General features: G+C 35.9%; 1 protein-coding gene across 4 annotated transcripts; it reads right to left on the reverse strand.

Annotated features, from left to right (window-relative positions):
* Positions 1–26,876, reverse strand: LOC130879193 (cytochrome P450 2C26-like). 4 transcript variants are annotated; one of them, XM_057777438.1, is made up of 9 exons: positions 26,709–26,876; positions 24,984–25,146; positions 24,657–24,806; positions 17,921–18,081; positions 16,231–16,407; positions 11,526–11,667; positions 10,306–10,493; positions 6,351–6,492; positions 1–182 (listed from the first exon to the last, which is right to left on the reverse strand). In XM_057777438.1, the coding sequence occupies exons 1-9, from the start codon at positions 26,874–26,876 to the stop codon at positions 1–3; spliced, it is 1,473 nt and encodes a 490-aa protein (XP_057633421.1). The 4 variants fall into 4 exon arrangements, with proteins under 4 accessions (XP_057633421.1, XP_057633422.1, XP_057633423.1 ...); XM_057777439.1 differs by having other exon boundaries at positions 17,921–18,050; positions 24,656–24,806; XM_057777440.1 differs by lacking the exon at positions 24,657–24,806.
* Positions 26,877–27,338: the final 462 nt, after the last annotated feature.

Below are 27,338 nucleotides of genomic sequence, written 5' to 3' on the forward strand. Positions count from 1 at the left end.
TTAGATGGGAATGAAGCAGAGCTGTAAAGGGGGAGGTGATACAGAAAATCCATTGACCTGTGGGGTATCATTGATATCTTTCGGGGGAACCAGAGATTTCAGCTTGAAGTTCTGTAAAATGGTGGTCAGGAATAGAAACAGCTCCATGCGCGCCAGACCTTCTCCTAAACACACTCGTTTTCCTGTAGGGAAAAAAAAAAATGTCAAAAAAGGTAACTATGCCTTGTATGTGAGTGAGTGTGGGATGCAGTATGTTTGTAACTAGTATAAGAGACTAATGTAGGTGCTGAGTTATTGGATGTGTGGTTAGCTGTATGGATGGCTTAGAGGACAATTGCTTAAGCAAATAAATAAAGATAGCATGTCAGTAGCTGTGTATTCCAGTCTCAGATCAGCATGTATAAGCAAGTCCTATGGGTCTCTGCAAAGGAAGTCCAGTGGAGATGGTATGTCACTTGTCAGGAAACAGTGGATCTGGGCACATAGAAGAATAGTGACATATTTGCTAGGCTTGTGTGCAATTTTCTCTTTCATTATATTGGTGAATCTTTGGGTGATTTTTAGTTTCACTTTGGCAGTCACACATGCAACAGCTATAAATTTCCCTAGAAACTCCATTCTTTCTCAAATGCTTTCCCCTAAGATTCATCAGGGTGTTAATAGTTCTCAATTTTCTTATTTGGAAATATTAACTGCAATGTCTTATTCTGGAAACTTTCCTGACTCAGTAGAGGCAGTAAAAATTAACTAGATAGGCTTTCTTAATTGTTTTCAGGGAAAGGTAGATAGCAATACACCATGAAGAATGGAACTGAGAACGGTAATTGCAGGAAATAATGGGTTCACGTGAGGAAACAACACCTGGAACATTAACCATACCTCACAGTTCTGGGAAGGAGATTGAGGACATCAATACGTAAAAAGGGGAATTACACAGTACCAACTGATGAGAATAAGTTCCCTAGATACCAAGCATTAATGGTAAGATAAGGTATACTACAAGAGGACAAAATCTAATGCAAAGTCTTTAATGGGTAAATCAATTTTTACCACACAAAGGAGCAATTTGTTGGTGGGAGAAGAAAGATACAGTGGAATGGGAGAAGAGTGTTGACAAAGTTTGTCTTTTATAGAAAGAATGAGAGGAATAGCACCATCTTGAAGGCCAGGAAAATATATAAAAGCCTTTCCTACAGATACAAAAGAACTCCGGAGGTTTAAATATTTTTGTTTTTAGAGCAATACGCTCATGTTTAAACTTTTAACCTTTAAACTGTGAGTAGCTGCCAGCTTACATATGTGCTGCAAGAACAGTATGTGCTTGGCTAGATAGTTAATTAAACTTGCAAAAGTGCCAGACTTTATGCCTAGACTGAGGTTGTATAAGGGATGAGAAAATATGTTTGTGTAGTAGATAAGGGGCTAAAAGAGGTTATTATGATGACTATGATGTACTTCTTAGAAGTCAATAATAGAAACCAATAATAAAACTATTCATGGAATCCTGGTAGAACAACCTCTTATAATGTATAAATAAAGATGGCTCATGTTATTTGGTGCTAATTGTTTGTAATCATTATCTAGTCATTAAGTGGCCCTTAACTTGAGGCAGGATTCTGGCACTGAGTACATGTTTTTCCAAAATAACATATGATCTTAAGAAGTATATTGTTGAAGACAGGTTAACAGAAAGAAAAACAAACCAGAGGAATGAATGAGCTATATAATTATATAGCAACATAAATCAAATTAGCGTAGCAAATATTTTCTGATCATTTCACATAATCATTGATGATCTATCTTATTCTGAGCAGTTCGTGAACCTTTCTCTAAAACTGAATACATACATGGACACAAAGCATTTCTCAAGAGATGCAAGAAAGTTAAAAGAAGACCTTGCTAACTATCTGATTGCCATGGACTAAAGATAAATACCACCACCTAAAGAAACTCTTGAAAGTTTAAAAACTCATGGAAACTGAACAAAGCTCTACTGAATGAAAAATGGGTCAAAGGAGAAATTAAATGCTTTTAAAGTTGAATAAAAGTGAACACTGAAAACTAAGACCCACAAAGAAGTCCCTCCTAAGAGGTTAAATCATAGAACTCATTGTCCAACAAAACAAAAGCAAGGAAGAAAAAGAAAGGATGGTAAAGAGAAAGAGATACAGAGAGAACACACATTAACTAAATGTCATACCTAAAGCTCTAGAAAAAAATGAAAAAACATAATATCCAGGAGGTAAAGATGGAAAGAATAATCAAACTGAAGGCTGAAATGAGTAATAGAAACAAAACAACAAGACAATACAAAGAATCAGTGAAAGTTAGAGTTGACTCGTTGGGAAAAACAATACAGTTTATAAACCTTTGACAAATATACTAAAAGATGAAGGAAAACAATTTAATTTAATAAAAGTAGATTTGAAAATGGCATAAGAAAAAAACACTGAGGAAAGTCGGATGTCAATAAGGGTACAGTGCAAAAATATGTATCTAACTAAATTGGAAAACCTAAAAGACAGATATAAACTTTTGATATATACAAATTACAAGAGTTTAAGCTGGTGCAAGATAAGAGATTCAAATAAACTTATGAATCATAGTGGAAAAGAAGTAGTAATTAAAAGTTTTCAATCCAAACAAGCCCAGGTCAGATGGACTCTGTGAAGCAATTTATCAGTTTCAAAGAACAGTAAATAAAATTGACTCCAAATTATTCTTCAAAATAGAAACAAAAGGAACATTGCCTAATTATTTTTATGAGGTCACAATTACTCTGATATGGAAACCACATGAAGACCTAACTGAAAAAGGGAATTCCAGGCAGATAGGGGTGGTGAGGCCTTTTACTCAGCCCTGGGTAGTCAGAGGCAGCAGTATTTCTATACATTCAAGGCCAGCCTGGACTTCAGAGCAAGTTCCAGGACAACCAGTGCCTTTACACAGAGAAACCCTGTCTCAAAAACAAACAAAACAAGGAGGAGAGAGGGTGACAGAGAGAAAGTATTACAGAATTATTTTTCAATTTGCCTCATGACCATACAATTAAAAATTCTCAATAAAATACTTGCAAACCAAATACAGGACCACTTTCAAAAGATTATGTACAATGTTAAAATAGGCTTCATTTCAGAGATGAAGGAATGGTTGAATATACATATATAAATAATGTGATTCATCATATAAAGAAAGTAAAAGATAGTAACACAATTATCTTATCATTAGTAAAGGCTTTTCCACAAACAGCACATTCCGTCCCCTGAAATGTCCTGAAATAGACTAGGGATATCAGGAACTGAGGTCAACATAATAAGAGTGACTTAGCATTAACCCATAGACAAAGTCAACCTAAACAGAAAATCTCAAAGCATTTCTACTAAAATCAGGAACACGATAGGAATGTCCACTTTCTCCATATCTTTTTAAAATAATATTTGAAGTATCAGTTAAAGTTATAAGGCAACTGAAAGAAATAAAGGGAAGGTAAATAGGAAAGGAAGAATTAAAAATGGTCTTTACTTGTTGATGATATGATTATAGCTATAAAACCCTAAAACCTACACCAGGACCATCAACAGCTGAAACGTTCTTTCAGGAAAGTGACAGATTGTAAAATTAACACAGAAAAATTAGCAGGTTTTCTATGTACATTTTAGAAAGGAAATTAAAGAAAAAATCCTTTCACAATATTCTAAAACAATGAGAACAAGAACAACAACAACAAAAAAAACTAACCAAACCAAAGAACAAACAAGCAAGCAAGCAAACAAACAAACAAACATATTTTAGAGTATTTCTAACAAAATAAGTGAAATATTTAAGATAAAAACTTCAAGACATTGAAGAAACAAAGATATCAGAAGATGGAAAGTTCTCCTGTGCTCATGTGTTGGGAGCAGTGAGACCCCAGATCCTGAATTTCTTGTAATCCCCTGATCTGAGTGCCTACAGCTGCTTTGAGCAAGAGACCTTCAGGAGTTCCTGATGGCAGGAGAGAGTTTTCTGGTGGGTTTGGCTGGGACGTGGCTATTTCTATATAATCTGTCCCTGAACACAATAAAGGGGGCATTCTTGGGGAATTCAAGGATGACCCGTGTCGCTGTCTCTCTGTCTGTGTGTGTCTGTGTATTTTAACCTCCAGCTCCCTTGCCCGAAGCTCGCGAACGGGGGTAATAGCGCACAGTGCTCAGACATGGGGGCGTGGTGCGCAGTACTCATGGATCAGCAGGATTACTATAGTGAAATTGAGCACCATATCAAATCAATCTAAACATTCAATCCCATTCCCATAAAAATTACAACACAAGTGTTTATGAAAACTGAGAGGAGAATTTTCAGCTTTACATAGAAACACAAAAGAGCCAGGATAACTAAAAGTATCTAGAATGATAAAAGAATGACTACAGGTATCACTATCTCTGATTTCAAATTATACTACAGAGCTATAGCAATAAAAATCAGCATGATATTGGCACAAAAAGAAAGAGGTTGAGGGAATCATGTTATGAGTTTATTGTCAAAATCATTTGATCCATGAAGGAACATCCATGTCAAGCTATATATCAGAAAATACTCTGTAGGTGTGAAGATGCAATATTTGTGACCAGCACCCTGCTTGGTGGAGTAGCAGAGACTCCAAAGATTCCAATAGAGTCTGCTGCCACAACTACAAGGATTCCATGACCTCATGGTAACCTGGAAGTTTCTTACACCTAGACCTAGGATGATATGTGTGTGTGTGTGTGTGTGTGTGTGTGTGTACATAAAATTCTCTATTTTCTTTTAAACAATTAAACATGTTTGAATGTGTGGGTGAATGAATATGTCAAAGTTACTTGTTTAGGAAGTTCAGAGGGTGGATCCTGGTCTCCTGGAGCAGGGAAGACAGGTGGTTGTGAGTTTTCCAGGATCAGCGCTGGGCATTTGGCTCATGTTTATGGCAAAGGAAGCAAATTCTCTTAATTGCTGATTCATTTACCAAGCCCTTTATCACTTTTGCAAAAATGGCTAACATTAGCCAAAATTCCAGCCAGGACTGGGAATATGCTCAAAAAGTCTCTCCTCTAATGAAGAGATACAGGCAGCTAGAGGCTACTCAAGAGTAGATCCAGTTTTCAATCATCAATTTGGTCACCTGTAGGTTATTCATGCTTCAGAGCATGTCACTAAACTTAAGCACACTAGAAGGACATAGTGCACTCAGTGCTTTAAGAATGTGTTGAATTGCTGGGGCAGACTGAGAAGCCACTAGCAGCAGCACCAGGATTTATCCCTACTGTAGGTACTGGCTTTTTGGGATCCTATTCTATTTGGATGTGTATACCTTGCTCAGGCTAAATATAGTAAGGAGGGCCTTGGACCTTCCACAAGGCAATGTACCTTGCCCACTCTGAGGATTGTTTGTGAGTGGGGTGAGAGAGTTTGTGGGGGGAATGGGCAGAGGGGAAAGAGTGGAAATTGGATTGGTATTTTTTATTTTTTAAAAATCTAATAAATTAAAATAAAGAAAAAGAAAAGGCGTGGAAACTAGAGGAGGCATAAAAGTGCTGTATACTAGTTGTGTAGTAAAGAAAGAACGTGTACGAAGTTGTAGTAAGAGACAATAGTGCAGAGTGAGAATTAAAGGCAGTTGACAATTGAGTTGAAATATAGGTGTGGTTTTGATGAGAAGTCATTGTATACATATATAAAACTCAAACAATAAGAATGAAAATGTAAAGTGATTTTAATTTTTGGTTTTATCTTTCATTTACATCCTTTGTGCCAGATAGAAAGTCATAAATTACAGTGTTGGTTCATATTTGTGTTTTATATTTGAAGTATTAGAGAGAAAATTTGTGCATATTTCTCCCTAGCATCTGTCTTGGTCAGGGATGGGTGATTTTCTCTAAACACAAGTCCAAGCACATCAACCTCTTTTTTCATCTGCTTCCCTGAGTGGGCTTCATCCCATCGGAGCTTTTCTGTATTTTTTTTTTAATGTGTTTCTACATAGCTGAGCTTGGAGAAGTGTGAGACAACAAAAAAAGTAAAATTATGGCAGTCTTTATTTAATGGTGATTGTTCAAAGGCTAGGTTACATTTATTCTCTATGATGATGTCTTTTGTATCCATCAGATGTTCATATAAAGGAAGACTGCAAATTGTATAACTACTAGCATTCTTTACTTTATTGAAGTGTGAAGTAAGTGTAACCTCCAAATTTGATTCCAGCAGGGAAGAAGTGTCAAAAACAGTGCATAGGTACTAATCACACACAAAATGCAATTCTGAGTCCATTAGGTGTCACTGTCAAATTTCTCACAGCTCCTCATGTCACCAAAGTCATGAAAATGAGGTTATATTACCTGCTGAGAAAGGCATAAAGTAGTCACTTTTCTTAAAGTTTCCTTTTGCATCCAGAAAATGACCAGGATCAAACATCTCTGGATTGGGGAATTCGTTGCTGTCATACAACACTGATGATAGTGATGTTAATATGGTCGTTCCCTGCAAACAACTCACACAAAGACACCAAGTTACAAAGATATCATGGCTTCATAAAGTAGGTACAAAGAAGACCAGGGATATTTCAACAGACAGAACATGCAGGGAACAGGGAGGAGTCTCAGACCAGTCATGGGGATGTGGCTAATGTGCCTCTTCTGAATTTGAAGTCAGCACTTAGGTTTTTGTAGTAATCCTTCTGAGTCTGTTCCCTTTCCCTGCACACTTGGACACAGGTGTTTCAACACCTGCTGCTCTAGTTTATCAGTTGCTTTATATAAGTCACAAGGGTCATGTATCATGTGGAGAGCTGTACTGTATATAAATATTATAGGAACTCATTCATGATCGAACAGAAACAAAGTCAAGACACACAAACATTAATTGATTTCTCTGATGGACAGAATTTAGATACAGATGCATTCCTACAGGTCAACAATGGAAGGGTCTCTTCTCACATGTACTGCCTGTGTATATAAACACACATACACAAGCAGGAGAGATGTTGTTTTCCGAGGGAACAGAACTGATGAGACATGAGGAAGCAACGTAATTTTTTAAATTTATTCTTTCATATTCTGTATCCTCATCTCCTTCCAATCCCCTAGTCCCACAATCAACCCTCTCTTTCAGACCCCCTGCCACCCTGTTTCCCTTCAGAAAAGGCAGACGTCACAGAGATGTCTACTGAGCAAGGGATAACAAGATGCAATACAGTTATGCAAAATATCCATGTCAAGGCAGGAAGATGAAACATAATAGGAGGAAATGGGTACCAAGAACAAGAAAAAGTGCCAAAGATACCCGCACCGCCAGTGTTTGCAGTTTCACTAGACACCCAAAATAAAAAACCAAAGTTACTTTCAGAGGACATAGTGCATGCAGATCCATACAGGCTCCATGATGGCTGCTTCGGTCTCTGTGAGTACCTGTCAGACCTCCTGAGCTAATTCTATGGACTGTGTTCTCCTGGCATCCGTGACTCCTCTAATTCTTACCATCCTCCCTCCTCCTCTTCCACAAGAATTCCAAAACTTTACCTAAGGTTTCACTATTAGTCTGCATCTGTTCACATCAACTGCCAGAGGAAGTCTCTCTGACGACCACTGATCTATATAGCAGATTACCTTTAAAGAGTATCTATTATTTTTTATTTTTGCTTTTTGCCAGTTTGTTTTTTATTCTATCCAAGTTCTCTGGGTCATTTAATTGTTTCCTGTGCACACATCCAGGCACCATTTGACTTGGGTCTCCTCTCCTGGCATGGGCCTCAATTAGACAAGTCATTGGTTGGCCACTCTCACAAGTTCAGAGCTATCATTACCCCATAACATCTTGTAGGCAGGACAAATTGTTGGTTAAAGGTTTTGTGGCTGAGTTTGTATTCCAGTCCCTCACTGGAAGCTTTGCCTGCTAGTAGAAGATGGATGGTTTAGGCTCCTTAGCCCCTATTACTAGGAGTCCTAAAGACACACTTAGAGATTCCAGGGATTTCCCCTGAACAAGGTTTCCACCATGATCCCTAAATGCCACCAAATTTTACTCATCTTGCCCCATGAACTCTTCTTCCATCACCCCACACACATTATCCCTCCTTTTCCCATTCCCAATAGCCTTCAGAACCCACCAAATCTATTCTACTTTTCTTCCCAGGTTGATCCATGTAATTCCCCTTGAGCCCTCCTTGTTATTTTGCCTCTCTGGGTCTGTGGATTAACAGTTATCCATTAACTAATAGCTACTATCAATTTATAAGTGAGTAAATACCGTGTTTGTTTTTTCTGAGCCTGGGTTACCTTACTTGGGATGATTTTTTTCTAGTTGCATCCATTTGCCTGCAAGTTTCATGATATAATATTTATAGCAACTGATAATATTCTACTAGTAAATAGACCACAATTTTTCTATGGGGTCTTAAATTAGGGGCAATCTATAGTTTTTCCTGTTTATGGATCTTATAAGCAAAACTCCTATGAACATAGTTGTGCAAGTGTGGTTTTGGTAGGATGGATCATCTTTTTGAGTGTTTGCCCATCAAGTGGGAAATTTGGTTCTTGAGGTAGACAGATTAACAATATTCACAGCAGTATGCATATTAATTTTTGTAGTGTATTTAAAAGTTTGTACTCCCACTAGCAATGTAGGAGCATCCAGATTGCTACACATTCTTGTCAACATGTGTTGTTACTTGTGCTATTGATCTGACAGTATAACAGGTATAAGATGAAATCTCAAAATACTTTTGGTTTACATTTTCCTGATGGCCAAGGATCTTGAAAATTTAAGGTTTGCTCAGTCACTTGTGATTCCTCTATTGAGAATTTTATGTTTACATATGTATCCTATATTTAAGTGGAATTTTTTATTTCTTATTTATAAATCTTTGAATTCTTTATATATTTTGGATTTTGGCTATCTGTTAGATGTGGAATAGGTGAAAATCTATTTACATTCTGTAAACTTCTGTTTTCTCCTATTGAGGGTGTCCTTTGCCTTAGAGAATTTTTTCAGTTTCATGAGGTCCCATTTATTAATCGTTAATCTTAGTGCCTGAGCTATCAGTATCCTGTTTAGAAAATTGTCTCTTGTGCCAGTATGTTCAAGGCTAATATGTATTTCCTCTTGTATTAGTTTTAGTGTGTCTGGTCTTATCTTGAAGTCTTTTATCCACTTGTTTTGGTAATAAGTTATTCCTGTCCCTTTTTTTAGTCTATTTACTACTTAGTTATATAGGGTCGTAAATCAAGTGTTGTTATATTACGCTAGACTTCAATACTGAAAACCACAATTCATATCTCAGTAAGATCCTTTTGCCACAACTTAATTAGATAAAAACACTTCCCAAATTATCCAAAGACATTGGTTTGACTGGTGGATATTGCAGTTACATTGATCAGAAATGAAATGTGTGTTCCCTTAGATCAGTCATACCTTTCACTCACTCAACTTCATCACATATTTATGTCAATTTCATCTGTGCTCTAAATGAATCATGAATTTAAAGCATAATTTACATTTTGAGTTTCCATACTCCCTTCTAGTCTCCAATTGTTCACACATTCTATGGGTACTGATAAAATTTTTAAAACATTCTATTTCAGTGAGGTTAGAAATTGAAACCCAGTTTTATTTCATGCTATCTGAAATTCATCAATGACTTCAATAATAACATAAGCAATAGTGAATAAAAAGGATTAAAAATAAAAGTATACATAAAATATTATGTGGAAAAATTAAGTATAATTTACATTCTACATACATTTTCAGATAAGACATTTTTTTTCAATAGTATAAAATATGAGTTTAGGTAAAGAAAGATCAATATAAGGATTAAATAAATTTTTACCACCTTATCTAAAAATTCAATATCCAGAATATTCATTATTCATTGAAACTCAAAGAAAATATTTCCAAACTACATCAGTGAAAACAAATCATTATGGAGAAAAAAACAAAGCACAGGTAAAGGATAATATATTTTTTCTATTGCTTGAATAATGCAGGATATAACCATCTTCAAAGTTTTCATTAATTTTTTCTTAGTGATAAAAATCACAAAATTTTCTTGAATGAATTTGAATGAAAATTGGAAAATCATGTGGAAATATAAAACCCCAATCCTTGTCCAAGCAAAATGTAGACGGCTGAGCAAATGTGGACTTATCACTACTGTGTCCCTGCCTGCTGGAGGACTGCCTTCCTGATTACGAAGCAGCATAAGGAACCCAAAAAGCAGTGTGACTCAGACACCGGAACCACACTGTGACCTGGGAGCATCACTAGCACAGAAGAAGAGTAGAGAAGAAACAAGTTTACCTTGGGGATGAGGAAATTCCTGAATTTAACATCGCAGGTCACTTCATGGGGTAGGTTGTTGGGGGCGATATCAATGAATCTCTGAACCTCATGAATCACAGCATCTGTGTAGGGCATTTGCTTCCTGTCCTGCAAGCAGGGACTGCGTTGTCTGCCAACCACACACTCAATCTCTTCCTGGACTTTAGCTGATTAGGAGCAATGACAAATGTTGAAATAGGAGAAAAGTAGCAGTGTATGTGTGGGTCTTTTTTTTTTTTTTGCACAATTTTACTCCAGTTATCTCATTAATCATCAGTGGGCAGGTTCAACACTAAACACTACATGGAAATATATTTGTGTTTTAACAACAACTGTTTTTATATTGAGTTATTGGTATGGAAAAAGAAAATGTCAATTAAACCCACATTCTATTTATAATTGCATATCTTTTGATACAAACACATATCACACACATGTACACATGCATCCTTTCACTTCTCGATAATAGATCTTAGATTATCACACTCAGTAATATGGACACTCATTGTGGAAAGAATTGCAGATACATAAATATCATTCCATATAACAAATATTAGAGTTAGGTTTCATTTTTGATACATATTTTGATTACTGCATGTCTTTTCACTTTAGTTTGTACTTTTCCCTTTTGTCAGTTACAAAAAAACTAAAGGTGTTGCCTGCACCACCAGACAGGAAAACTTTTGTTATGTTTGAAAAGGTTATTGTTCAGCAGAACTTTTATGGACTCTGGTAAAACTTCCAAATACTGATTTAATTTCAACATCCTTAAAAATATATTTCTAAATCTCCAAACAGTCTTGATTTCTTCACAGAATGTAAAATTTCACAGGAAAAAATCATAAAATATTGGGATTACTTATTAACTTTTGTGAGGTGAGTTCTATTGTTTTTACTACATAACATAATTCATCTTTTCTAAAAGCCTGAAATTGGCGAAGAAGTCAATATCCAACCACAGCTCTGTATATGCCTTAGGTGCCTAGAACAGACTGCCTGTCAGGGAGGTCAGATAAAGGACAATCTTTGATGGCCATTTCTTCAGCTGTGGTTTCTTCATTTTTCTCAGTTATGCTCCCCTTTGCAGTCAGTAGAACTGCAAGTTAAATATTGAGATTTTTGAATAACACCACACAGGGTACTGGCAGCATCTTGCCAACATCATCCAGAATGCTTTGATTTACCACATACAATCTCACCTGTGACATGTGGATGCTTCAGCAGGAGCAGGAGAGCAAACTTCATTGTTGTCTTTAAACTATCTGTTCCACCAAGAAACATATCACTTAACGTCGCTGTTAGGTTTTCACGTGTATATATCGATTGCTGATTGTGATTCTCCTAAAGATGATTTGATACTGTTGTTTAACAAATTCTCTCCTGCCACAGCTAAGCTACAACTGAATATACAATATTGTACAATTCTAGATTGTTGATAGCACAGAATCTAGAAGGTACAGCAGTGTCTGAAACTAAATGGCATTTCAGACACTGTGGTATAGATATCTAAACTTCATTATTCAGACTTATATTTCCTGTTTGTCAAAATTGCACTTATAAAATTATATGCCTCTGTGTATGTGTGTGTATGTGTGTGATTATGTGGTGTGTGCACAATGTTAAACTGTAAGACTGTAGAAAATATGAAGGGAAGCTGATTTTGTTTGTTGTCTATTTTCTCAAATTAAAACACATGTGTTTGAAGAATTTATGTTTCATTTTATATGGACATAAGAAGACTCATTTGTAAAAGGAAAGCCTATATGCTATACATGGTAAGAGCATTGACAGGTACTTAACTCTAATGCTTCATGTCTACTGTATGACAATAACACGAGGGTTACTAGTCTCTTCATACCTGAGTTCAGTAGACATTTGATTTAAGGCACTCATAACTCATTTTTCCCTTAAATAAGGAAACATAATATGAATTAGAATAAATGAGAGAATTGGGGACACAATGCTACCTTTCCAAAGCTCTTTTAAGAACTTCCTTTTTAAATATTCTCAAAGATTTTTATGGACTAAGTATACCTGTATACTCATTACTGAGTTCAAAGTGTTTAAAAGAGATGAAGGTTCCCAGTCAGATGACTTAGCTCCAGTCCATTAAGAAGTCAAATAGCATCATGATCTATGAATTAAGGAAGGGTGAATGACATATGTACACATGAGATACTAAGTCATGAAGCTAGAACATGACCCACTCATGGGCTGTATGGAATAAATCAAAAGGTTGAATAATGCATTTGACTAAGCTGTAAAGATGCTGTGCTACAGGATTGTCAACAAAGTTATATCTTGAGATGTTGAGGCAAGTTCAGAAATAAATCATCATTATTTTATCAAATTGAAAACATTTTCATAATTACTAGATGGTCTCCAGTGTATTAATATTGTATAGCTAACACTATTAAAATAATTTACCTTCCCTTTACTGCAACTGCCAGACAAAGAAGCTCATCTATTTCCCTTCATAATACAGCTTCGTGTGAATTTCTAACCATAAATTGACATTGCTTATGTCCAAATTAACTTAAAATTAACTATAAAGAATTATACTTAAAAACTAACAATTATATTTATATATGCTTAAATGCATTTAGATATACAGTGGTGCAATTTTGGCTCATATCTATTTAGTAAAACCACTTATTGAGTGAAAGGATTGCTCAACAAAAGGAACACATGCATGCTAGCAGAATCCTAGCTTCCTACTCTAGTGAGGAAATAGTTCTAAGAGAACAACACCCTACTTGTACTTTGAAAACCAGTAAATTTCTTAACTGTGTTAAAAATATTTATCCTAATACCCACATAGTAGTGATGTGGGATATTCTTCTGTATGCGGGTTTGTTTTATTGGGTAATCAATAAAGCTGCTTTGGCCCATGGCATGGCAGAATATAGCCAGGGTTGAAGAGCTGTATACAGAGAGACAGAGAGAGACAGAAAGCAGAGTCAGGGGGAAACCATGTAGCTGCTGAAAGAAAGAATGCCACAACTTTATTGGTAGGTCATAGCTTCATGGTGATATACAGAGTAATATAAATAGGTTAATTTAAGGTGTAAAAGTTAGTTAACAAGAATCCTGAGCAAACCAGGCAGTGGTGACACAGGCCTTTAATCTCAGCACATGGGAGGAAGAAGCAGGCAGATCTCTGTGAGCTTGAGGCCAGCCTGGTCTACAAGAGTGAGTTCCAGGACAGGCTCCAAAAACTACAGAGAAACCCTGTATCGAAAAAACTGGAAAAAAAAGAATTCTGAGTTAATAGACCAAACTCTGTTATAGTTAATATAGTTTTAGTGTGATTATTAGGGTATGTGCAGCCAGAAAATAAATATACAGTCCCTGTTTACAAAATGGTTCCCACTCTCTGGGGGCATGGATCCATATAAGTCCTAAGTACCATGATGAGCTATAGGAGTTCAGTCAAAAAAAGGGAGGAAGGTTTATATTGACAAATGGGGTCAGGATCATCATGAGGAAACCTACAGAAGCCCAAAATTGTGGAAACTCAAGAACTCTAGACAAACAATTGAGGAGCCTGCATGGGACAAAACTAGGCTCTCTTATGTGGGTGACAATTTTGTAGCCTTGTTTTTATTTTATTTTTTTGTGGGACCCATGGCAGTGGAACCAGGATCTATCCCTAATGTATGAGCTGGCTTTCTGTAGCCGACTCCAAATGGTAGAATGTCTTTCTTAAACTTGATGCTGTGGGGGAGATGCTTAGGTCTGCCTCAACTGAATGTGCCAGACCTTGTTGACTCCCCATGGGAGGCCTTACCCTTTATGAGGAGTGGATGGTGTGGGTTAGGGGGAGGTGGGTGGAACAGGAGGATGGAAGGGAGGGGGAACTGTAGTTGGTATATGAAATTAATAGAAAAATAAATAGATAAAGAAAAATTTACCAAATCTAATAAATTCCATGAGTGCAATTTGAAGCAAAAAATTAAACTTAGGTATGACTCTGTACAACAGAAATTAGTGAACTAAAACTAAATCAAAGAAATAATCACATTTAAATTGTTGAAAAAGATTTAATATTGCATAATTACATGCATGAAAAATTGACACACTTAGAACCATTTCCGGATCTAAAAGTTGAAAATAATAAGTGGAAAATCAATTCATGCACAAACCCCGAAATTTGGAATAGCTTTAAAATGGAGGTATTATTCCTCAAAGTAATCTAATGAGTCACTTCTATCTGTACTAAACATCAAATAAGGAAAACAAGTCCACAGATTCAAATGAAACTATGGAGAAAGATCTGAACCCTCAAAATGGAAACCTACAGCAATGAATGCAGTGTGGTGTTGGCACACACATCAAGATGCAAAATACTTTGATATCCAGATATACACAGGATAATGTGTAAGCAAGGAAAAAGGCAAAAATCCCTTACACATGAAAGAAAACTTAAAAGTAAAACAAAGATTCTGGGAGCTGTGAATCATAAACTGTTAGTTACAAATTTTGTGTATTCTTCACAAAGGTAAATATGAAATGAGTTTGAATCAGAAACTCTGTGCTGGAGATATGCACAAAGAAACTGAAAACCTGCCATCAAGAAACACATGCACACATGTTTCTGACTCAGAAGAGTCAGAGGTAGAAATAATGCAAAGACAAAGAATGACGAACAAGTGTGTTGTTCTCATGCTTGTAAATGAAGGTTGCAGAAACAGGTGACCACAGTACAGAAACAAGCTGAAATTTTAGGAGCATCCAAGATCTTATGCATGTGCAGGAAGAGAGAAAGTAAACGCCCTCTACTGAGAACTGGTTTAGATGTCAGTATACTCTGCCAGAGAGATACAGGAAAATCCATAAAGAGAAAAATTACACTCACAGTTATGAATAAAGCCATGAAATTTGGAGAGAAATTGTTAATGGCTTGGTGTGTTTGGTAGAATGACACAACATTTTGAAACTAGAAGATAGTGTTTCAAATTAGTGACTGGCAACATGTGTAGTATTATCTCTGTTTTTTAAATTGCTCAGCCCCTTTAAAAGATTGGCGTTTTAAATACAGTCTCTGTGTGAATTTCCACTGGCTTCTTTACAAATATTGACAACATATCTTAAATTCATATGGAAATTTAAAGGATTCAGAATGGCAAAGCATTCTGTCAGAAACACGTAGCAAAGTTCAGGGACTCACAATTCTGGATTTTAAATACTGATCTAATAATTCAATAACAAAGACTTCGGACACTGAACCACTAATAAAATATACAAACCAATATAATAGTAGCACGACTGACTCCCATCACACCAGAATATTTATCAATAGTTTCTTTTTAAAACAAGTATGCAAAATAAATTGTGGAGAAACGCTTTCTGAAATTACACATGCCAACAGTTAATCCTGACAGCAACACAATCTCTAACCGCACTGGTATGAACTCGTTAACTCATGAGAAATTATACTCAAAGCTTTACTCTTTCCCTACTCTTTCCACCTACTCTTTTCCATGGTACACATCATTTATCCTTTAGAAGTCATATGTGGTGTCTATCAGTGCAAATCTGTACAGATCTCTTTTAATCTGTGTGATATGCAAGTGAGCAAAACACAGTCATTGATGATATTAGTACTCAAAGTAGACAGAAAAGTTTATGACTATATTGAAATTTGTTTCCTTGTGTTTGCCCTTTGTGTTGTCTTTCTACTATGCTACACTTTTTTGAGTTTTTTTTTTTTGGTTTTAATTAAAAGAACTGGGTCAATGTGCTCTTATTAACAATTTTAACCATTTTTTCAGGCTTTCACACACATAAACAATACTAAACGGATTTTCAAATGATACTTAAATGGTTTTAAACCATCACTTCAATGAAGTATAAAATGCTTTACCAATTTAATAATTGAATAAATGAATATTAACACTTTACCTGCCGTCCTTTAATTAGGAAATAATCAATAAAGTCCCGAGGGTTGGCAGCATCCAAGGATTCCTCGTGTTCTTTTATTTTTGCCGAAAGGAAACTCTGAATAGAAGCCAAGTTTTTATAATATGTATTATGGGTCCCTGGACAATAATCAATCAGAACAGGGAACATATTGCAAAGCTGCAAGGAAATTCAAGAATTTACTAAAAATAGATACTGTATTGACCTAAGTAAGATATATTAGTAATGTGTCACATGAATGATTTGAATTGCTAGATAGAGAAATGATTCACATTCATCATAATAATGCATCAAAATGCATTATTTACATTCTTTGTTCTAATAGATAGATTTGAGGAAGAAATTTCTCCCATAATAGTTAATGATCTTAGTAAAATTTTCATATTCACCTATCTTTTGGTATAAATTTTGATCATGTAAACTCATTGAAAAACTCAAATAAATTCTGTACTACAGTTTGAAATACATGTGATTTAAATACTCACACACTTTCAATGTAACAATAGAAGTTCAAATTTTTCGGGTGACATTTAGAGAAAAATCTAGTGCCCCAGGTTCAATATCTATCAACCATCTTCTGAAATGTAATAGCTATTTGGTGTTGGGTTTGGCTCAAAGAAATGGGTGTGTGGTAAAAATAAATTGCACCACATAGGCCTTAGGGTTTTCTCTTTGATCAAATAATCATTTTGTATGCAGAGAGCAAGAAATTTTAGTTCAGACTATAACAATTCAGCAAGGATATTTATGGTCCACATAGCATTAAAATATACATCTTTCCGTTTTTACCTGACACCCGGTAAACTAGAATCCCAACTGACCCATTAAATGATAGGAGTACTAAGTGTTTACTGACAGTTTTCTTTGCCATTAGTATTCTTCCTCCTTTGAGACAAAATTCTGTCTATACTGAAATAAAGCTCCCAAGTAATATGTTCAGAATGTGCTTAATGAAAAATAGATATAGTAATTGGTTAGTAAAATGTCCTGTGAATTGGTGTAGGAGGTCCTTCTGTCTATGTGTTGCTTTCATTGGTTGAATAAAGAAACCGCCTTGGCCTTTTGATGGGGCAGAACTTAGGTAGGTGCAGAAGACAGAACTGAATTCTGGGAGAATAAAAATAGAGGGAGAGAGCCGCCATGGAGCTGCCAGAATCAGACATACTGAATCTTTCTCAGTAAGCCACGACCTCATGGTGACATACAGATTATTAGAAATGGGTTAAATCAAGATGTGAGAGTTAGCCAATAAGAGGCTAGAATTAATGGGCCAGGCAGTGTTTAAATGAATACAGTCTCTGTGTAATTATTCCGAGTGTAAGATAGCTGGGATGAGACAGAACAGAACAAGGGGTTCCGCTCTCCTTAAAACAGTGAATGACTGATCAATTCTTATAAAAACAGATGAAGTATTTTAACAAATAATTCTGTAATAATCAACAGGAAGATTCATGCATAAGAAACAAGCAGGCTTGAGTCATTTGGCATCTGCCTCTAAGTTTTTGCTAGTTGTACACTTATGGGTTTAGTCCTCCCTTCCAAGAATTATTTCCATAATACATTAGCCCATCTCAGCTGGTTACCTCCCTCCCTCCTTCATGATCCAAATTGAATTTGAGCTGTAAGGGATAAACATAAGTATGTACTCATAAGAAAAGGATATTGGCTTTACCTGCACCCAGCGAGAGCTCAGAATCTTAGAGTTCTTATTCAGTTTTTCCACCAAATTAACAAAAACCTGATCTTTATACTCAAAACGATTTTGGAAAATAATGGAGCAAATGACATTGCAGGGAGCACAGGCCAAGATGAAGGAGGGATCATAGGGTGAGCCTGAAGAGTTGGAAACAAATGCCAAATGTTACTAAAATATATGAAGAGAAAAATGTTGCTTTTGTTAACTACTGAAAGTAGTTTAAACATTTTAAATGGTATTATAATTTTGAATATACTTAACCACTATATATTTACCTTGGGAATAACACAGAGTCATATTGACCTTATATCTCAGTTAATCTTTAAACTCACTAGTTAAATAAGAAGAGATCGTGTCTATTTTACTGGCTGGTTTAACCTCAAACATGTGCTATTATCTGAAAAAATATTTTTATTACTATTTAATTCTGACATTGGTTTTCCCTTTAAAAAGACAATTGGGCATTGTATAGTACATAGTACTCAGTAATGATTATTTTGGCAAGATCTTAACCCAAACCTGAAGTACAGGCTATTACATATAAATATAAAAGGCATTAAATTGTAAGTTATTCTATGGAGTAATGGGAAAGCATACCATATACAACATACAGTATGTCTAAAAATATTGAAATTCTATTATGAGATTAAAATGTGAAAAACTCTACTCACTTCTACTAGAGAATAAATGCTCCTTTTTCTGGATTTCCCTAAGTAGTAGTATCAGAGTTTATGTTTAACCAGACATCAAAGCTTTACTTTCAGAACAAAGCAACCACAGAACACATGAAAAATGCTTGTTGGTTTATAATCACCCTGCATCATCCAATGTGCAATGAACACAGTTACAAGCCTACTTTGGGGTGACCGTATACCAACTGAGAAGTCACAACTCCCTGACTAAAAATTTCGTATTAAAATAAGCAGTTCATTTTTACTTCTCGTGAGGATGTCACACTGTCATTTGATCATCTGACTGCCTTAGACTGACAGGAACTAGCAGTTGCCCATCTGAAGGACACTGATGACACTTTAAGAACATTCTGTATCCTAATAGGTAAGGTCACTAAAAAGTTTTGTTTGTATTCTGCAGTTTGTATAACAGAAAATCTACCAAGTTCCAGGTTCTTACAATAAATGGCCCTACATCCTAAAAATTAGTCAATTACATTAACATAGACTATTCGCAGTCTAAAGTTTGAACAATGACCAATATTAATTATTTATTTTGGTAGCTGTATAAATGAGGTATGATGAGTCCAATACTAGTGTTCTAAAACATTTATCAAATGAGCAAACTTCCATTACTCAATAATACATAAGGACTCTCTAGCTATCTTATTGGGCTTAATCTCAGACCATTCACAATAATAGCATTTTCATATGAATTGTAACATGATATTAAACCATTTCAGCTCTTGTATGTACATGGTGCACTGCTGGCTGATAATAGAAAAGGTTTTCCAGCAGTAAATTGTTAAACTAAGTTGCATCCATCTATTTATGTGGCACCAATGTCTTCATCTCATCTTTGACAGATAACACCATTTTAATCTTTGATATACTAACAATTTTTGAATATACCACTTAAATAAGTTCAACAATATATTTTCTTTTATCATGAGAAAATACTTTTTCAACATGCTTCAAATTTTTATTATTGATACTATTTGAACACAAGTCACTTTGGCAAATCCATTTGAGATATATTTTTAGAGTCTATTTCCATCCATCTGGGGAAGATTTGTACCACTTAAAGGTCTGCATCACACATCTCCTTTATGATATGTCGAATACTTGACTTCTTCACTTTTCTTTTACTTCTTCAATTGCTGTTACCATTCTCACTAGGGTTTTTGATAATGAATGTCCAGAATTTATGATGTATGTGAAAAACTTTGGTACCCACAGACATTATAAGAATCACCTATTGTTTGTTCCTTTGGCATGACATGCAGATCTGTTTCAAGATTCTCACACTCAGAACAGAAAAAATAATTTTTGAATCTATCAATTAGTCTTTTAGCTTATTTGTCCCATAAGATCAATTGAAAATACAGTAGTGATTCTTGACATCAAAGTGGGTCTGTGCTCCAAGGTCACAAACAAAATATTTAGATGGAATTACTGGAGGCCTTTGAAATGTCATCCATGTTGATTATAACTGATTGAGATATAACTGAGTTGATTACAACTCTTTTGATTCTAGTCTTATCTCTCATCCTTGGCAATCAAATGAGGCAAGTTATTGTAATAAAAGAGTTTGACACAGTGGGATTGGCATTGATGGGTACTTTGGCATATTAGTTGTTTTAACATTCAGGTGAATGTTTCTTTAATTGTAATTTTTTTGTTTTGTTTTTCTGGAGAATAAGTCCCGCAGCAAGGACTGACATAATTTACTGTGTTTGTTCTTACTTACATAAAAACATTTTTACCACTAAATTTTAATCTTTTTGCTTCTGTGAAATGTTTTCTGAGAATAAGTACCAGTGACTATTCAACATCTCCTTTCTCAAATAAAGATATAAGCCCTTGGGGCTCATCATTGATAGGGAAAAGAGTCCCTGAAATCTGTCTGGATTGGCAGTTTTTCTGAGCTTGTGTGTGCAGGGCTGAGAAGCCTACAGGCCAATCTCAGCAATGCTCCCATCTGAGTCAGTAGTGCCTAATCCTGGAAAACTGGAGAGGATAATTCTATGAGTCATGGGTGAATCTGAGTTCCAGGCAAGCCTTGTCTACAGATCTACTTCCAGGCCATTCAGCTCTACACAGAGAAATCCTATTTCAATAAACAAACAAACAAACAAAAACCCAAAGCAAAAAAAAAAAATATATTGTGCTAGTAATGTGGAATATATTGAATCATGTAGAAACATCAAAGAATTAGGAGGAAAAAAAATGAAAAGCAGGGAACATCAGCGATCTATGGGGAAAAGTGTAAATGTAAAAACTTTAATTATGACATGATCTGTTTACATAACTAAATTATATAAGAGCCTATATTTGCAAAATCATTTACAGGTAAAGCAAAAACATGAGAAAACTATTGAAGACTCCCCTTTTCACATATTCATGATTAAAACAGTGAATTTTGCTGTTTACCAAAAATTATTTCATGTTAATACCTGTAGTGAAAGTATGATAAAAGCAAATCTGAATGGTAATGGAGGAAAATGGAGGAGAAAAAAAAATCAGTGTGACTTAAAACAAAGTTAATGATCTGTCATTAGAAACTTGTCTCCAGCATTACCATCCCTGACTTCAAACTATATTACAGAGCTACAGTATTGAAAACAGCTTGGTACTGGCATAAAAACAGAGAAGTCGACCAATGGAATCGAATAGAAGACCCTGACTTTAGCCCACAAACCTATGAACACCTGATTTTCGATAAAGGAGCTAAAAGTATACAATGGAAAAAAGAGAGCATCTTCAACAAATTGTGCTGGCAAAACTGGAAGTCAATCTGTAGAAGAATGAAAATAGATCCATATCTATCACCATGCACAAAACTCAAGTCCAAATGGATTAAAGACCTCAATATCAGTCCAAACACACTGAACCTGATAGAAAAGAAAGTGGGAAGTACTCTACAACACATGGGCACAGGAGAACACTTCCTACGTATAACCCCAGCAGCACAAACACTAAGGACATCATTGAATAAATGGGACCTCCTGAGACTGAGAAGCTTCTGTAAAGCAAAGGACACTGTCACTAAGACAGAAAGGCAACCCACTGACTGGGAGAAGATCTTCACCAACCCCGCAACTGACAAAGGTCTGATATCCAAAATATATAAAGAACTCAAGAAATTAGACCGTAAAAGGTTAATCAATCCAATTATTAAATGGGGCACTGAGCTGAACAGAGACTTTTCAACAGAAGAAGTTCAAATGGCCAAAAGACACTTAAGATCGTGCTCAACTTCCTTAGCAATCAGGGAAATGCAAATCAAGACAACATTAAGATACCATCTTACACTTGTCAGAATGGCTAAAATCAAAAACACCAATGATAGCCTCTGCTGGAGAGGTTGTGGAGAAAAGGGCACACTCATCCATTGCTGGTGGGAATGCAAACTTGTGCAACCACTTTGGAAAGCAGTGTGGCGGTTTCTCAGGAAAGTCGGGTTCAACCTACCTCTCGACCCAGCAATACCACTATTGGGAATATACCCAAGAGAAGCCCTAACATACAACAAAAGTATATGCTCAACTATGTTCATAGCAGCATTGTTTGTAATAGCCAGAACCTGGAAACAACCTAGGTGCCCTTCAATGGAAGAATGGATGAAGAAAGTATGGAATATATACATATTAGAGTACTACTCAGCAGTAAAAAACAATGACTTCTTGAATTTTGCATACAAATGGACGGAAATTGAAAACACTATCCTGAGTGAGTTAAGCCAGACCCAAAAAGAGGAACATGGGATGTACTCACTCATATTTGGTTTCTAGCCATAAATAAAGGACATTGAGACTATAATTCGTGATTCTAGAGAAGCTAAATAAGAAGGTGAACCCAAAGAAAAATATATAAGCATTCTCCTGAATATTAACCTTCATCAGGCGATGAAAGAAGACAGAGACAGAGACCAACATTGGAGCACTGGACTGAAGTCTCACGATCCAAAGGAGGAGCATAAGGAGAGAGAGCACGAGCAAGGAACTCAGGACCGCGAGGGGTGCACCCACACACTGAGGCAATGGGGATGTTCTATCGGGAACTCACCAAGGCCAGCAGCTGCCCGGGGTCTGAAAAAGCATGGGACAAAACCGGTCTCGCTGAACATAACGGACAATGAGGACTATTGAGAACTGAAGAACAATGGCACTGGGTTCTTGATCCTATTGCACGTAATGGCTTTGTGGGAGCCTAGGTAGTTTGGATGCTCACCTTACTAGACCTGGATGGAGGTGGGTGGTCCTTGGACCTCCCATAGGGCAGGGAAACCTGCTTGCTCTTTGGGCTGAGGAGGGAGGAAGACTTGATTCGGGGAGGGGGAGGAATGGGAGGTGGTGGCGGGGAAGAGGCAGAAATCTTTAATAATTAAATAAATTAATTAATTAATAAAAAAATAAAATAAAATAAAAGTAAAAAAAAAAAAAGAAACTTGTCTCCATAGTCTCATCCCAGAATCCTGTGGAGTTTCAACAATGCTATTTTCTGGAAAGAAAATAATATTAATCATAGCCAAACTTCACATTCAGTACATTTGAGCAAAAGTTACAGTTGTGGATATTTTCATTGCTACTTTAGTGTAAGTATCAAGATAGTATATCGCAGAAATGATTAAAACGTATATAGTACATAGATCATGTAATTGATTTCACAAGTATAGAAAATGAGTAATCAGGTTCTATATTGATTAGTATTAGCCAAGTTGACACAAACCACAAGTTGGCACAAAAGAAGAAAACTCGAAGAGTAAATGCTCCAACAACCTAAACTGAGTTCATAATCTCTTCATGCTCTTCCTTCATTTCTGATGATGAGGGAGGACTCAACATACTATGGGTGATATGACTCACTTGGGTAAATTATTTTTAGGACAACACAGAAAAAAATAAAAAGATAGTAGAAAATGATTATTTCCTTTTTTTACTCCTTTCAGTGGTGAATTTGCTGTGACCAAGAAACCAAAATTGTTTGTATTGAAGTTGATCCTAATTTATGTAGACACAAATAAGGGCAAATGATTTAACAAAGTGGGACTAGTGAGCATAAGAAATTCCTTGAACTTACTGATATTTTACCATACAATTAACATAATACAGTACTCTAATGCTTTATTTAAGCAAAGCATATGGAAGGTAAGACTTTGAGATTGTTATTGTATGTGTGTATGTCAATCATACATGCAATCTGATAGTAAGTCTTTTATTATATTTTCCAAGAATGCTAAAACAAATTCACTTAGGGATGCACAGACATAATAAGATTCTTCATTCATAAGCAACAGGAGTAGCATTGAGTGTTGGCATAGAAACAACCATCACTTTTCTAACGGAAAACCTAAAGGGGAAAATGACGGGAAGACTGAAGACACACAGGGAAATGCTAGAGAGTCAACAGTGCCAACTTTTTAAGTAAAATTACTAAGTTTAGTTATTTCAACATGTACATTTATTTTGAATATTAGTGTTGAAACATGTTTTATTAAGGTCAGAAATCAAACCACTAAATGTTATGCAAGAAGAAATAATATCATTTTGATACTGTGCAAACAGCTGAGATTCCCTAATCAAAAAAATTCTACTACACTCAATGAGAAATAAAATTATTACATCATACCACAGTTGCCAAAAACTACAAACATAATACAAGAAGGACCCTAGGACACTTAAGAAAAGCAGTCTAGACCATTGCTGTTCAAGAAAGAAAGGAAAAAAAAAGAAAGAAAGGAAAAGTGAAGAACAGAAAGGTGAAGAAAAGAAAGCTAATCCAATCTTTTCCAGGGTTCTTATGTTGTCTTAGTAACCATTGCTAATGAAAACTGTATTGTGGTGAGATGATAAGCAAAGGAAAAACAGTATTTTTGATCAGAAAAATGTATGGCTCCATAATGCTATAGAAAATTAACATGAGACCCGTACCCATGACATCTCTTTAGAAAACAATGTTTTGAATAGGATGCCAAAAATTGACTGATGCAGATATACATAGAACAACATATAAATGTCAGATTATAAACCTGCACCTACCATTGGTTTTCTTCAGTTCCTCCACAAGGAACTGTGCTTCTTCTTGAATTTGGTTCTCAATACTCCTTTTCCCCATGCCCAGTTTTCTCAGGGTTAAGAGTGAGAAGTGCCTTGTTTCTTTCCATGCATCTCCCTTGCTAAAACCAATGCCTAAAGAAATTGGAATAGAAGACTAAAAAGTATGTCTGAGAGATAGATAAAGGAACAGACTGGTCACACATATACAGTCCCAAACTTCTTCCTGAAGAACAAACATGACCTCTGCTTTCCACCCTCCACCTCACTATGTATACTACCCAGTATACACAGAAGCACATGCATACTTACCAAGGTCTTTAGAAATCATCTGTAAAATTGGGACGCTTCCTCTTCCACTAAATTCCTCCCCATGACCTATGAGAGCTTCTTTTATTGCCTCATAGCCATGCAACACCACTGTGGGTTTCATGCCAAAATACAGAGTGAACACAGGGCCATAGATTTTAGAGAACTGGAATGATAATACAAAACACAAATATTCTAAATATGCCACTGTAATGAAGTTTGTATATACCTTTCAATATGATGATGTTACATATAGACGACCTTCTGGGTGCCAAGCAATATCCCAGGCCGTTTACAGTCTAAAGAGAAGGATTCACCTTACTATGATATTCAACAGATCACTTTGTCATAGTTCACAAAGTACCTGAAGTAAATTCCACACTCATTTCCTGGGTTCTAATGCAAAGGAGTAGAGCCTTCAAATCCACACTATGCTTATCCATTTTATGGACAATGCAGATCATTCTCATGCTAGCTACATACTGAATCAATATTCACATGACTTCTGTGGACCCAGCTGTGAAATACTTTCTGTTGAAAATTACAAAACCTGTGAAGAAGGGTAAACATCTAAACTCTTGGGTCACCACAAGAGTTCAAATTCAGTCCTCATCTATTGTTACATAAGTACAGAGTAAGCGTCACAGAAGCTGCACCACAATAACAGCACCTGTAAAAAAATATTCTCATCATGCAGTATTTTTGGTCCCAGGCATAGGCTTTGTATGGAATCAAAGGAGATCAGCAAACCACAGTATAAGCTAAGCCACACTGTTTATGGTGTCCTTTTCCTGTGTGATCCCATGCCCATTGCTTTACTTTTAAACAGGATCCAATTAATTCTACAGAGTAAGGCATGAATGAATAATCCAAGAACAATGTATCTCTACATTTATGACTCATTTAAATAATATTCATTGTAATGCTAATTCAAATTGGCCTTAATATTAAACACCTAGAGTCAGATATTAAGGGGTGAAAGCTGAGAGATCAGAGAAGCAGTGCAGCCAGCCACTAGAGGGACTTTTACCTCTGCAGAATCCTCAGATTCAAAGGGGTGACCCTGTCTTTATGAATCCTCAAACTGCATCTCCAGACTGAATCCTCAGACTGAATGCTCAGACTGTATCCTCAGAAGGCCTGCTCAGAGCACATCTAAGCTCTTGTCTCCTCCAGCCTTGTGTCCTCTCTCTGCCCAACCATATCACTTCCCTTCTCTACCTCCCTGGTACTTAATTTAAAGGTGTGAGCCACTATCACATGGCTGTTTCTCTTTGAGACTGGACCAGTATAGTGTAGCCCAGGGAGGCTTTGAACTCACAGAGGTCTGTCTGCCTTTGCCTTCTAAGTCCTGGAATTAAAGTATTGTGCCACCACTGCACATATATTTAATTAGTTCTAATTTAATTAACACATACCTAAAATTAGTTCTGCACTTTGATCTTTGGGCAAGATTTATTTGTTAGATCACAAAGTATCACTATAATCCTCAGTCTTCACCATTAGTCAAAATAATACAAAATGTTTATGAGAGCAGGATTTGAAATCTTGTTTATTACTAATTCCAACGGCAGTTCTACAGGCAAGACTCAGAAAAGACAAACAACTTTACTGTTTTTCACTCTACATCCATTTAAAAATATTTTCTCTAGTACTAGAGTTTCTTTGAAAGCAGCATCACTTATATCTCTCTTTACAAAGTGCCAGACAAGCGTAAAGTGTACTTACATTGGTAAAGGCTTGGTGAATATTTTTTACATCTATCTGGTGGATGTTGCCAATAATTGGCAGAGGAGTAGGTCCAGGAGGTAGCTTCCCTCTCTTAGAACTCTGTTTCCAGTATGAGAACAGAAGCAGACATGTCAGAATGAGCACCAAGACCATGACCAGATCCATGGTTAGCCTTCTCACAGGCACAGGTGTGATCAGGTAGTACAGAGGTTTCATAATGTGGCCATAGAACTCACCTCTTGTACTTTGGAGCATCATTGAGTAACCAACTAGGCACTGTTTAAACTCTCTTCCAACTAGACTTTGTCCCTGTGAAAACAAAAAATAAAAATGAACAGTTATTTAACCTTGTTTTTTATAGGGTGCTTCTTAGTGATTTTGACCTAATTTCATATAGTTATGACCAAATATTGGTGATAAATATGAACAATGAATTTGATATTGTGAAGGTCTGTCTTTATTTGAAAATAGTTATTTTTTAGAAAGTATTTTATTCTGAAATTATAGTATAATTTTGCCATTTTGCAGTTTCTACTGTGTGCTTGTTTTTATGATTCTTTAAAATAGTTAATGGATATGTAATTAGCATATGTTCATTTCACAAGCTAGTAGGATTCAAAATGATAT

The sequence above is a fragment of the Chionomys nivalis genome, chromosome 8 (assembly GCF_950005125.1).
Source record: "Chionomys nivalis chromosome 8, mChiNiv1.1, whole genome shotgun sequence".
Taxonomy (NCBI): domain Eukaryota; kingdom Metazoa; phylum Chordata; class Mammalia; order Rodentia; family Cricetidae; genus Chionomys; species Chionomys nivalis.

Excerpts from the sequence above, each read along its gene's own strand:
- LOC130879193 (XM_057777438.1), bottom strand. The coding sequence starts at position 26,876 with ATGGATCTGGTCATGGTCTTGGTGCTCATTCTGACATGTCTGCTTCTG. Across the intron at positions 25,147-26,708 it reads TTCACCAAGCCTTTACCAAT|TTCTCTAAAATCTATGGCCC; the intron begins GTAAGTACACTT and ends TTATCATTCCAG. Across the intron at positions 24,807-24,983 it reads GATGATTTCTAAAGACCTTG|GCATTGGTTTTAGCAAGGGA; the intron begins GTAAGTATGCAT and ends CAATTTCTTTAG.